General features: G+C 41.9%; 1 protein-coding gene across 1 annotated transcript in view; it reads right to left on the reverse strand.

Annotated features, from left to right (window-relative positions):
• myo5b (myosin VB) overlaps nucleotides 1–9,606 on the reverse strand; it is a 276,339-nt gene extending 266,733 nt beyond the window's left edge. Inside the window, exon 1 of the mRNA XM_080207332.1 lies at nucleotides 9,161–9,606. Coding sequence (XP_080063458.1) covers nucleotides 9,161–9,187 — 27 coding nt within the window. The 5' untranslated portion in view covers nucleotides 9,188–9,606. The remainder of the gene's footprint in view (nucleotides 1–9,160) is intronic.
• Nucleotides 9,607–14,522: the final 4,916 nt, after the last annotated feature.

Genomic DNA, 14,522 nt, shown 5'->3' on the forward strand with positions numbered 1-14,522 from the left:
TGTGGTAATGAATTCCACAGGCTCACCACTCTTTGGGTGAAAAAATGTCTCCTCATTTCCATCCTAAATGGTCTACCCTGAATCCTCAGACTGTGAAGATTTATGCTCATTACAGTACTAAAACAGGCCTTTGCCCCAATTACAAATATATCTATCACATCACTCAATCAGCCGTCAACTATATTCATAACCAGCAATGTGATTCCGATTTGAAAGATCAGAGGTGGAGATTTCAGAATTAACATGAATGGTCGTACATTTAGAAATGCATGGCCAGATTTCACAGTCAACGATGAAGTGACAGCGCTTGCTGCTGACCTCCCAAGAAAGCTGCCCATAAAGATCAAAGAACATCTCTATGGCATGGATTTCCCCTTCCCTGACCACAGTTTGAATCTGACACCAAGAAGTCATCACCAGAAACAATGATACCATCAAGTAGGATAACCTGCCAATCACACTGAAGCATTCTTATGGGCACCAACAGCACTAAATTTTTCAACCAAAATAAATAATGAATGATTGGGATTTATGCATGGGATTACAACAGTAGAAATATCAAACTTGAAAGGAAATTTTAAATGCGAATTTATCAGAATAGAAAAAATGTGACACTCCACAAATAAAAAATAATTAAAATTAATTCTTCAGAGCCAGTGAGATTGTTTTCAACAGTAATTTCAAATTTAACATCTTTAAAAAGTGAGTTGCAACACAAATACCGAGAACAATAGCATCAAGGGACAACTGATTTCCAATTGTTTGCAACCTTCAAAAGCACTTAAATCACAGACTCCCTTAAGTGCAGAAGGAAGCCATTCGGCCCATTGAGTCTGTACCAACCACAATCCCACACAGGTCCTATACCTTACATATTTACCCTGCTAATCCCCCCAAACATTATGGTCAATTTAACATGGCCAATTCACCCTAACCTGCACATTTTTGGACTGTTGGAGGAAACTGGAGCACCTGGAGGAAACACATGCAGGCACAGGAAAACTTAACAGTACAGGAAAAAGTAGAATCATTGCTAGCAACTTCTGAATTTCTGCATTTAATAGCACAGATGTGACTCCAGAAGCTATCAATTTCAGGTAACAATGATGGCAAATGTTGAGTTTCACTGTGATCACTACCCAAAATCCAGGCCAATGGCATTGAAATAATGCAACCTACATGGCTCACTGCAAGGGCTGACCACAATTTCCCAAAATTTCAGAATATATTTTACTAGAAAAAGCCAATAGAATTGCAGAGGCGGGCATCTTTAGCGATTTCTCTGAAGTCAACTTGGACTTGAATAAATAATGCATAATGTTTCATTCTGCAACTCATAAGGCAACATTCAGACAAATGAATGAAATAGGTACGATGTTCCAACCTCTTGGGAGAGAGTCTAACATTACGATGGATCAGTGGTACACCATCATTTATGTCATACATTTGCATGCCCCATCTGTTAATCCTTAATGCTACACTGGAAGTAGTTGCAAGTAATTTCAGCAAGCATGCTGATATTGTGGCCAGAATTTTACCGCCCTCCCTACCATGGGAATTGCAGCAGGCAATAGGAAGGTCCATTCACCTGGGGCAGGATTTTACAATTTCAGGATGAGCGAAGCCATAAAATCCCACCCTCCACCACAGTTGATGATCCTTTGATCATCCAAACCTCCACCAAAGCCTTGAGTTAACAGGAATTGAAATTAAATGAATGAAATTATTAAGCATAGCGATAATTATGTTATATAGATGATGACATTGCTCCTAATCCCATCACAAGATGCTATCTGGCATTCAACATTACATGCAATTCTGATAGCGATTTGACTAACTCAAAAATGCGTCAGATAAAAAAGCAATTATTGTGGTTCAATTTCAAATTAAAATTGTTTTCAGCTTTGTGGCAATATCCATCTATCACCTACCTCAGACTGTCTGCTGCCAAAACCCTCATCCATGCCATGTTGATTGTAGATTGAATATTCCAATGCACTGCTGGCCAGACTTCCCACATTCTACCCTCCCTGAACTTGGGGTCATCCAAAAAATAGGCTCCTAGTCATAACTTGCACCAAATCCCATTTGTGCATCATCCTTGTGCTTGCTAACTTACACTGGCTCCCAGTTGAACAACATCTTGACTTTAAAATTTTCAAATTCCTCTATGACCTAACTCCTCCCTGTCTCTAATCTTCTCCATCCTCACAATGCATTAAACTCTGGAATTTCTTCCTTAAATCTCTTCACCTCTCCACGTCATTTTCTTCCTTTAAAGATGCTCCTTTAAACCTATACAGAATAATAGAATCATGGAATCCCTACAGTGAAGAGGGCACCAACTCTCTGACAAAATATCATACCCAGGCCCATTTACCATGGCTAATCCACATAATCCAATGCATGTACCCTGCTAACCCCCGTAATCCACTCACCTTTGGACACAAAGTGGCAATTCAGCATGGCCAATCCACCAAACCCACACATCTTTGGGCTGTGGGAGGAAATTGTGAAGCACCTGAAGGAAACCCATGCAGGCATAGGAAGAAAGTGCAAACTCCACACCCAAGACTGGAATTGAACCCAGGCCTCTGGAGTTGTGAGGCAGCAGTGTTAGCCACTGTGCCACCATGCCACCCCATCTTTGACCAGCTATTTAAGCACCTGTCCTAAAATATCCTTACACAGTTCGATGGTGTATGCTGTTTCATAATACCCGTGTTTTGTGATGTTTTATTTCATTGAAGATTCTATACAAATATGAGTTGCTGTCGAAAGAACGAATTTTTTATTAAAAAATTATGTAAAATGTTGAATTTTTACTTTTTTTTTCCCCTTATCCTTGGAATTGTAAAAACCTTTGAAACAGTCTAGATATAAAGGGCAGGATTTAACAGCCTTGCTCATCCCGAAACCATAAAATCCCGTCCGAGGTCAACCGACCTTCCCACAGTCAGCTCCTCGCCCGCTCAGATTCCTGGGGCAGGCAGAATGCTAGAATTCTGGCGAAAATGTTTATAAGGGAAGTTTTCTTATTGGTAGACTCCGCATCATGTGACAATTTTGTCCAATTTAACAGAGTATGACATTTAGGTGGACTCAGTTGAACTATAGAATTATCATTCATGCCATTATTACTCAGATCTGTCACTATAGTCAGTGTTCCTTTACTCTTTTGTCCATCTAAAGCTGCAATTCCTCAAAAAAGGTTCAATATTTTGCTTTAATATCATTGCAATAACAATATTTAAAAATCGCCCTACACTTGCACTCTCTCCACCCGGTGTTTACAATGTCTTAAAATAAAGACTCAACAGACCCTGGCACACATGGACTCATTGTTTCCCAAGCCCTCAAAACTATGTAACTTCTTACCTCCTTCAGTCTTTTCTTAGACATTCAAAATCCAATTTAATTATTGCTTCTCAATTAACCTTGCCTTCTCTCCTGTATTTTTCAAACTTGATGGCATTGCACAATGTGGGCTTTGGTCCCTTTCCTAAGTTTCTTAATTTAAAAAGGTCTAATCTTAATAGCTGGCACTGGATGAAATAGTGAAATATTTAATTAGGAGGAACAAATTATGTGAAGAACCGCCTGTAGTTAAGTCAGCTTTTCCAGGGTATGAAGTATCATTCATCAAATGTAACATGTTAAAAAACAATTCAAACTAAAGTAATATTGTCATTGCACTATTGATGTACTTCCAATTAAAAATGTACAAATGTTCCAGTAACCTTGCTCTCCTTACCCCAGTTTTATTGAATACTTTCACCTTCTCATCTATCTACGTTATGAACATATAACACCTCCATTTTCTTAACTAGCCAGTGTTAGATACAACAGTTTAATCACTTCACGTATCAGAGGCATCACGGTGGCACAGTAGTTAACACCAATGGTTAGGGACCTAGCTTCAATTCCCAACTTGGGTTACTGCCGAGGCGGAGCCTGCACAGGTTTCCTCTGGGTGCTCTGGTTTCCTCCCACAGTCTGAAAGACGGGCTGGCTAGGTGCATTGACCATGCTAAATTCTCCCTCAATGTACCCGAACAGGTGCTGGAGTGTGTGGCTGGGGGATTTTCACAGTAACTTCATTGCAATGTTAATGAAAGCCTACTTGTGACACTAATAAAATAAACTTTAAAAACACTTGGGGTCATGAGGGTACATTACACTTTTAAGTACACATGAAACCCCCTTCTACGGTATCCCAATAATTTGCTTTAGCTCTGATCAATGAGAAGGAGCACTTCTTCTATACATTTCCATTTTTTTCTAGCCATTTTTGAGTGAATTTGCCAAATAATTAAGTTTATGGGTCCATGCCTCCACGGTCCTGAAACTAGTTGAGATTAGTTCCAAACTAATTTTGTAAAGAACTAAAAAGGCTTTTACTGAATTCGGCTGGATATATTTATTGGTCCCAGGGATTATCCTGTGGATTTCCAGGAATCCATCTAGGTAATCCAAAACAAAATCAAAACTTTGTATGCACCTCACGTGCAGCTATCCTGGGCTTGCATTAGCTGAATTGTTAGCAATGCCTGTAGAAATCCCATAGTTAACTTCAGAAAATACATCTTTGTCAAAATTCAACTCTGGTGCTGAAATGTTCATGTCAGTATAACACTGGCACCAGTGTGTTACAAATGCAACATTTAACCCCGAACTCTGATCCATGTCCACATTTCTTGGCAAGATGGTTCTCCTGTGTTTAGAAACATAAGAACATAAGAAATAGGAGCAGGAGTAGGCCATCTAGCCCTTCGAGCCTGCCCCGCCATTCAATAAGATCATGGCTGATCTGTCGTGGCTCAGTTCCACTTTCCCGCCCTCTCTCCATAACCCTTAATCCCCTCTCTTATCAAGAACCCATCAACCCGCTTCTTAAAAATATTTAGCGAGGCAGCCTCCACCACTTCAACGGGCAGAGAATTCCAGAGATTCACCACCCTTTGAGTGAAGAAGTTCCTCCTCAACTCCATTCTAAACCGCCCCCCCTTTATCTTGAGGCTGTGCCCCCTAGTCCTACTGTCTTTTTTGAGCGGGAAGAGTCTCTCCACCTCTGTCCTATCCATCCCATTCATCATCTTATACGTCTCAATGAGATCTCCCCTCATTCTTCTAAACTCTAACGAGTACAAGCCTAGTTTATTCAGCCTCTCCTCATAGCTCAATCCCCTCAACTCCGGTATCAGCCTAGTAAACCTCCTCTGCACTCCCTCCACTGGCCACAATCTATTATTCCCAGGCTAACTATATACATTAGTCTGTTCCTCACACAACACAATGTATTTTTCTATCTGGTGGTCTGTAGCCAGAATGGCAAAGTTGCAAACTTTGCAACAGTTGTAATTATATTCACCAGGTGGAAATATTTGGCAAACAGAGGACTGCTTCCATTGCAATGCGGACTTGAGAATGGAAATTTCACATGCCAACCATTGTACTTATTGATAATTCTACTGATACATTACAATTGAAAAAAAGGATTGGCACACTTACTGATGACAGCAATGAAATAAATGACTAGATAGTGATGTTGATTGAGTACTGACTAGAACAATGGGGAGAACTCACTGATCTTTTTCAAACCTGCGTCAAAATATCTTTTGCATCTACCCAAAAGGATAGTTTAACATTGCCTGCAAAAAGCAATCCCTCCAATAGTACAGTACTGAGGAAGAGTCTGTGAGGATTTTGTGCTCAAATCACAAAGTGAATCCTGAATCCACAACCTTCTGATTTGCAAACAAAATAATGGGCATATGCCAAGCCATGAGATTACAGATTGTGATGGAATACAAGTGTGTCACTGATGATGGCCCACAGCTCCTTACAGATGCCTACTTTTGAGCTACTGGATCTGTTCTGAATCTATCCCATTTAGCACGATGGTGCCACACAACATAGTGGAGGGAGTCCCCAAATGGAGATGGGTCTTTGGTTTGACAAGTCTGTGGTGGTCACTTCTACCAACACTTATGGGAAAATGCATCTGAAACATGTTGTTTGATCAGAATTGTCACTCATATTAGCTCTCACTCATTAGTACTTTGCAGGCCCAATCTACCAGGCATGGCAATATTCATGGTGCTACTGAGCCACTCAAGTTGCCAAACAAAATACATTCCACATATTTTCCAAGTGGTTTCCTAACATTCTGGGGGTTACCCATTAACCAGAAGTTGAACTGGAACATCCACATAAATACTGTGGCAACAAGAGCAAGTCAGAAGCTGAGAATTCTGCAGCTAGCAACTCACCTCGACTCCCAAAACCTGTCCATCATCTAATAGGCACCAGAAGTGCGATGGAAATATTCTCCACTTGTCTGGATAGTGCAGCTTCATTAAAACTCAAAAGGCCTGACACCATCCAGAACAAAGAAGCCTACTAGATTGGCATTTTATCTAACACCTTAAACAGTCACTCCCTCAACCACCGACACACAATGGCAGCAACTTGCGCCATCTACAAAATTCCCAACAGCGATTCACCAAAGCTCCTTCAACAACCTCCCAAACCTGTGACCTCTTGTACCTAGCAGAAACAGATATATGGGATCACCACCATCACCTGCAACTTCTCCACCAAAAAGAAATCCTGACCTGGAACTATATCACCGTTCCTTCACTGTTGCTAGATCAATATCCTGGAACTCCCTTCCTAACAGCACTGTTGGTATGAGTACACCAGATGGGTTGCAGTAATTCAAGGCAGTGGCTCACGACCACCTTCGCAAACTGCAAGTAGGGGTGGGCTTAGCCAGCAATACCCGCATCTTGTGCGAGAATAAATATAAAATGGCAAAGTACTGATTCACCATTTGAGAGAGGGAAGCAGATGATGATCAACAGGAGATTTCCTTGACTATGTTTGACTTGACAAAGTAAATGTGGAGAGGATGTTTCCTCTTACAGGGCAATCTAGAGCAAGGAGTTGGAGCTTTAGGATAAGGAGTGGCATATTTAAAACAGAGATGAGAAGAAATTACTTCTCTCAAAGGGCTGAGAGTCTGTGGAATTCACTACCCCAAAGACATTGGGACTTTTTGTAAATTTAAGGAAGAGGGGGATAGATTTTTAATAAATAAGGGTTTGAAGAGCTACAGTGAAGGGGAAGGTAACTGGAGCGAGGTTGAGATGAAATCAGCCATGATGGTATTAAATGGCGGAGCAGGCTCAAGGGGCTAAATTGCCTACTCCTGCTCTTAGTTCTTATGTTCTAATGGTTCTATGGTTACGATGCCACAAGATTTCATGGGGTCTGAAGTCAATATTGAGAACTCACTTCAAATTCATTATCACTGTGCTACCACCTCTGGTTGGTCTGCCTTACAGTGGGATAGGACATATTCTGGGATAATCCTGGGTGGAACTGTTCTTTCAGATTTGGCACAAGTCCCCAGATGTTAATGTGTAGGACTTTGCAGGATTGACTAAGCAGGGTGTGTCTTAGTTTGATGATATGTGACTGGCCTTGTAATATATATATTTTAATTTTCAGTCGTTTTATTTTTTTCTCCATTCTTAAAGTTACAAAGCCAATGCACATAGTGGATTGGGCAAACCCAAATCCATTTCTTGCTTGCTCCAAAAAGCAAATTCAAAATCCAATTCATGTTCCCCACAAGAGAGACAAACAAGATCCAAGCTGACAATATAAGGCACTGCACCCTATCTTGGGCTTGATCTGACCCTTGATCTTAGCCAAAAGATCAAATTTCCAGTAGCAGTTTAGTATGGGTGATTTGCTGGGCTATTTCAGAAGGTATGTAAGAGTAAGCCACACTGCTGTGGATCTGGAGGCATGTGTAGATCAGACTAGGCAAGGATGGCAGATTTTCTTCCATTGGGGCATAAACCAAATAGCTTTTACAGCAATCACATGGATTGATGGTCACTATTACTGAGACTAGCTTTTTAAAATTCCAGATGTTATTAATTAATTCAACTGGGGCAGCATAGTGGTTAGCACTACTGCCTCAACTCCACAGACCCAGGTTCAAATCCGGCCTCGGGTCAGTGCGTGTGGAGTTTGCACATTCTCCCCATGTTTATGTGGGTTTCCTCCCACAGTCCAAAATGTGCAGGCTAGGGTGATTGGCCAAGGTAAGTTGCCCCATGATAAGGGGATTAGCAGGGTAAATATGTGGGGTTATAGAGATAGGGCCTGGTTGGAATGGTGGTTGGTGCAAACTCGATGGGCGAAATGGCCTTCTTCTGCACTGTAGCAATTCTTATGATTCAATGAATTCAAAGATGCCTTGCTGGAATTTTAAGTCATGTCTACAGAGTTTTACTCCTTCAATAATATTACCACTGTGCTACTGTTCCCCATAGAAAGAAATTCTCAACAACGCTGCAATCAGACTTTTACTGTTACAAGAAAAAAAAGTTTCTAAAATTATTTAATCTGGGCAACTTCTACAATTTACAATGCCTGACGTCGGTAGTCACAAATATCTTGTGAAACATATATAAGGATGACAAACAATAAACAGATCGAGTGCAGAAAAGGAGGAGATTGCCATTGTAGTAGATTTTTGAAGTTGTGTTCCGTCGACTTAAAGTTTAATTAAAGGGACCATCAACATTTCTACTTTCCTCACATTTAGAGAAATAAAGAACAGCAAAACCTGAATTTCACAACTGCGGGAAATAAAAAAGAAAATCAAAGCAAGCCCTGTGCAGGTTATAAATTTTTTAAACTGTTACCCATGTTGCAGGGGATCCCTATTGCCTACATCCAAGCTGCACTAAACACCTGTTCCGCACCACAAGCTTGGAGGAGTCAGCAATATATTGTGTACATATATATATATATACACACACACATACACATCTATTGTACACACTGTCAGAATGAAAATAAACACCAACTTTGACGATCGCACAGCTTTTAAATCGGCGGCGGGAGTGGGTAAATGTTTACTGGAGCTTTCGAACATCAACAACACAGGCCAAAAGAACTGACAAGGTGAAGAAAGATAAATAAATAAAATTAGGCAACGATAAAACAAAATGATGGTTGTGTGAAATAATTATTCTGGGACTCGATGTTGCAGACAGTTTTGATACAGGTTGACAGAGTGGTAACCAGGAGACGGGACACATTTTAGAAAATGGTTACATTAATCTCTCGAACGCACCTTGCTGTAAAGTTCCGAGGTTGTCATGTCGCTTCGCACTTTGCCCCGGCCTCCTCCGCCCGCTGCTGAGGAAACCAAGAGATCGAGGTGGCCGTCTCAGTGGCCATCCAAAGTGGACATTGGCAAAGCGATGTCTCCCTCCCCGGTCGCCATTTTCAGCAGCTCCCCGCGGTCTCTCCCTTCTCTCAGCGACCTTTCACTCAGGTGGAAAGTTGCTCTCCAGATCTCCGCCCAGGTTTTTTTTTAAAAAGCCGCTCCCCTACCTGCTGATGGGTTTGTGGTTTTTTTGTGTGTGTGTGTGTAAAGAAACAGCATGAAACAAACTCATGCAGAGTTTGTTAAAATCATCAATCGCTCCCCCCCCTTCCTCTAACGTGCAATGCAGCTTTGACAGATACTTGTTTGTGTAAAAATTAAGAGCCTTTTGCAAGGTGCTCTGATCTCTAGTGTCACCTAAGCCTGCCTTTCTCTCTCTCTCCCCCTCCAATAAGCATTGGGAACTAACTGCTGGTGAGGAGACATCTGCTGGTGACTTCCGCGTTTTGAGCATCAGGAATTGGTTTCAGTACTGCGACAATCTCCACCTGAACAATCTGCTCGGCTCTCTCCATCTGTTCCCCAGCGCAATTCTGCCCAGCTTTGACAAAGGGTCGTCTGGACTTGAAGTGTCAGCTCTTTTCTCTCCTTACAGATGCTGCCAGAACTGCTGAGATTTAACAGCATTTTGTCTTTTGGTTTCTGTATCCTCCCCTTGCCCTTTGTGCCCAGCCCAGTCCTCCAATTTCAGGGAATTAAAAGATTACTGGCCTGGTCACTGGTTGTTGAGTAATTTTAGGAGAAAATAAATCATAGGGATATTAAAATAAAAACATTATTTTCCTTTCCTCTTCTTGCTTTGCACAGTTATATTTATCCGTTAGACAAAGTGCTGGTTGGGGAGGGTTTAAACTTGATTGGCAGGGAAATGGGAATCTGAGGAGAGATCCAGAGTGGATGAGGAGAAAAACTGGCAGTGGGGAAGTAGAGCGGTTTTGACTGATATGCAGGATATATCAGAGTAGAATCAAGGTAATTAACTTTAACCCGATATAAGCTGTTTTATTTTCCCCCTTATTCTGACCCCATCTAATGGCTCACCGTTAACCTTTTCTAATTCTATCAAACGCTCCAAACATTTTAACTATTTAATTAAATAGTTAACACTGCAATTAAGTTTCTGCAAAAATCCCCTATTCACGGTGCACTGAAGGAGAATTTAGCATTGCCAATGCACCTAACCAACACATCTTTTGGACTGTGCAAGGAAACCTACACTGACGCATAACATGCAGACTCCACACAGATAGGTTACTGCTGGGAATCAAACCCGCATCCCTGGTAGTTGTCAGGCAGCAGTGCAAACCATCGTGCCATGATGCTGCCCTAATGTGTGTATGTGAATTCACAGTGGTGAATTAACAGGCACAGGTAAACAAATGGAATTATGATATTATTGCTATAACAGAGACCTGGCTCAAAGGACAGGACGGACTGGATGTTAAATATCCCTGGATACATGGTGTTTAACAGCAACAGGAAAGGAAGAAAACAGAAATAATATAAATGGTGGATTTTAATATCCAGATATAGACTTAGGAATAGTAGAAAGAGACAAGAGGTTTACAAGAATGTTGCTAGGGCTAGAAAACTGTAGCAATGAAGAGACAAGCGGGATAGGTTGGGGTTATTTTCCTTGGAAAAAAGGTTGAGGGGTCACTTGAATGTGGTGTACAAAATTAAGAGGAGAAGAGATAAAATGAACAGGATAAAATTGGTCATGTGATTCAATTTCTGGATGTAAAAAAAATTCTGCATTTAAAACAAATAGAGAATTCCACAGGAGCAACACTGTTTGCCCCATTTCGCTTTCTTCCAAAATCTCCCTCATTAAAGCTGAACATTTTGTGATTTGTAAAATCCACTAGTAGACCTCATTGTTGCAAGGTGGGAATTCTTAAAGGAAAATTCCAAATCTGTTTCAAGTGGAAAAACCCAAGAACCAGCAGCTACTGTGGACTGGGAAGCCTCACTGTGAGCTTACATCTCAAACCTCCAATAGTAATTTTTTTCTGACTTGAAAATTGGGATGTGTTGGACACCCCTGTCCAGCTGATTTGACTTATTATTGTCACATGTATTAACATACAGTGAAAAGTATTGTTTCTTGCAAAACATAACATTCATAGAGAAGGAAACGAGAGAGTGCAGAATGTCGTGTTATAGTCATAGCTAGGGCGTAGAGAAAGATCAACTTCATGCAGGGTTAGTCCATTCAAAAGTCTGATGGCAGCAGGGAGGAAGCTGTTCTTGAGTCAATTGGTATGTGACCTCAGACTTGTATATCATTTTCCCGACAGAATCGATGGAATCAACGGAAGTTGCTGGTTCTCACTATGTTCTGGATTGAGTCTCCTGAGCACCTGCTTTATCTGGCCTATACTATGGCTTCTTTTCCTACAGCCTCAGATTTCTCTACCTCATCATCCTCATTCCTCTCAATGTCCTCCTCATCAGAGGAAATGTGCAGCTCCTCCATTTTGGCATGACAAGTGCTCCCCCCTTTACAGCACCTGGTTGTGCAGGGCGCAACAAGCCATGATGATCTGAATGTCTGGGAATGGATTGGAGTGCTCTGTCAAATCTTTCAAGGGATCAGAATTGTATCTCCCAGATACCAATGGCTCACTGCACTAATGTTAGTGTGTTAAATCATCATCATTGTAGCTTCCCTCAGCTGGGGTTTGTGACACCATCAGTCATCTCTTTTGCGGCAGCTTCTGTTGTCAAGGATCCAACCCTAGATGTTGCGTAATCTTTTAAAGATGTCCAGGATCTGTGATCTACTCCGAGGAGTTACGGCAACTTCCAGAGTATCTTGCACAAACTTACATGATGTGTTTTTGGTGGTCACAGACTTGCTGCCCACTGAATGGGCGAAAGACTTTCTTGTTGATGTATTGCATTGCCTGTTGCCAAGAGCCTCTTATAGCCACATGAGTGCAGTTGATGGCACCTTGCACCAGTGGGAATCTGGAAAAAGCCAATGCTCTGGCTGTATAGCTAGTTGATCTCTAGCAAAGTGTACTTAATTATGGGCCTTGGCAAAGAGGGCATCCGTCACCTCTTGTATGCATTTTTGGGTGGAAGCTTGAGGGATCCTGCAGTGTTTTAAGAGCAGTGGTTGCTAGTAAAGATGTCCTCCTAATCTCCACAGTGTGAATTGTGAGAATGTGGCAGGTTTGAGCCATGGGATCTTTGGACAGAAAGAGGTATTATCTCTCACTCATCTTCAGAAAAGACATGTGCCTTCTGTACACCCTTGGTCTTGAGAGGTGCCTACACACATCATGCCTGTTAGCTTCATTCCTGGGATCCAGGGGGGTCCCTACAGCTCCTTGCTCATCAGGATGGAGTTCTTCCCTTTGGCAATCCTGGAGCTACCATAGAATTCTACTCCATCTTTCCTGCTGGCATGTGGTGATGCAGGCAGGTTAAATGCATCCTCACTCTTCATGGTTATTTCCTTTCTGCAGGAACAATAAAAGAAAGATATGACTGAGCACCGGCGTCCAAAGGTTCTCTTTCTGTCACTGACTCATCAGTGACAATGAGTTCAAGAGCTTGACTACAGTTCAGGCCTATCAGCCAATACAATCCTGGCCATTACAATAACCACTCTCAGTGCTTCTCCCAAACTCCACCACATTTCAATCAATCTACTGTTATGAAATGGATTTGGCAGTGCTTGGGTGCCCAGAATTTATTTGAGGTGACACATTCAATGGACTTTCTGCTTGTATCACAGCTTGGTGTGGCACCTGCTCTGCCCAAGAGTACAAGAAACTACAAAAGGTTGTGAATGTAGCCCAGTCCATCACACAAGCCAGCCTCTCATCCATTGACTCTGTCTACACTTCTGGCTGCCTCAGCAAAGCAGCCAGCATAACTAAGGATCCCAAGCACCCCAGACATACTTTCTTCCACTTTCTTCCATTGGGAAAAAGATACAGAATCCTGAGTTCACATACCAACTGACTTCAGAACAGTTTTTTCCCTGCTGCTGTCAGACTTTTGAATGGTCCTACTTTGCATTAAGTTGATTTTTCTCCACACCCTAGTTAATGCTGAAACACTACTTTCTGCACTCTCTCATTTCCTTCTCTATGAATGGAATGCTTTGTCTGTATAGCATGCAAGAAACAATACTTTTAATTGTATGCTAATACATGTGACAATAATAAATCAAATCAAATCAAAGACTCAGTATCCTCAGCTCCAACATTTCTCCCCAGCAATGGTTTTTCTGAGTTTCACTTTCTGCTGCTTGAGTTCCAAGATGGTAATCCTCAGAATTTAATTCCAGACCAGCCTCAACCTTCCTTGTGTGACCATGGAAATCCCTCCCATTGCCCTGCACAACATTCAGGCTTCCCTCCTTCCTATTACTCTTAGCCTTCCCCCTATAATCCTTGATCCCATGTAATTGCAGTTGGTGTCCCTGTGCTATCCCTTCCCCCATTACCTAAGATGGATTTGCCAATGCCTTATGGGATCTTAGCCCTCCCCATCCTGAGGCGACCTGTACCATCACATGTAGGGACCACCACCCGTCCAGCCCCGTCCCCGAATGACACCTTCAAGAGTCTGCCCCGACACAATCCGTTCCCCATCTATTGACTGCAGATGCCTTCTCTGATCATGAGGGTACCATCTACGGCTGAGTACTACGCCAGATACCTCTCAGACCATTGTGCAGGAGGTGATGACCATGCCCTCTTCACACTATTCTGAGTACAACCATCAGTGAATTGTCATTCCTTCCCATCTCCGTGTACTGTGATAAGGACTGTCTTCGAAACAGCAATATAAGCCAAAGTGCTTTTTCACTCTGCAATCCCCCCCACTCTAGCCCTGGTTCACTTTATGGGGAAGTGGTGGCGTAATGGTATTGTCACTGGAATAGTAATCAAGAGACACAGAGTAATGCTCTGGGGAACCTGGGCTTGAATCCCACTTTGACACGTAGTGAAATTTAAATTCAATAAAAAATCTGGAATTAAAAAGTCCAATGAGTACCATGAAACCATTATCAATTGTTGTCAAAATTCATTCACTAATGTCCTTCAGGGAGGGAAATCTGTTTCCTTATCCAGTCTGGCCTACATATGTGTATCTGTTTATTAGCCCCTGAACATTTTGAAGTGAATCTGCTTATGCCCCATTTAGACCTCATCACTCTCCATCTTGAGACCACTTACACAATTAAACATGTACCCTTGGATAACCCCCTCAATGCCTTTCCCACATCAAAAGGCTACAGATA

This window comes from Carcharhinus amblyrhynchos, chromosome 1, assembly GCF_965287045.1.
Source record: "Carcharhinus amblyrhynchos chromosome 1, sCarAmb.v2.hapA, whole genome shotgun sequence".
NCBI classification, from domain to species: domain Eukaryota; kingdom Metazoa; phylum Chordata; class Chondrichthyes; order Carcharhiniformes; family Carcharhinidae; genus Carcharhinus; species Carcharhinus amblyrhynchos.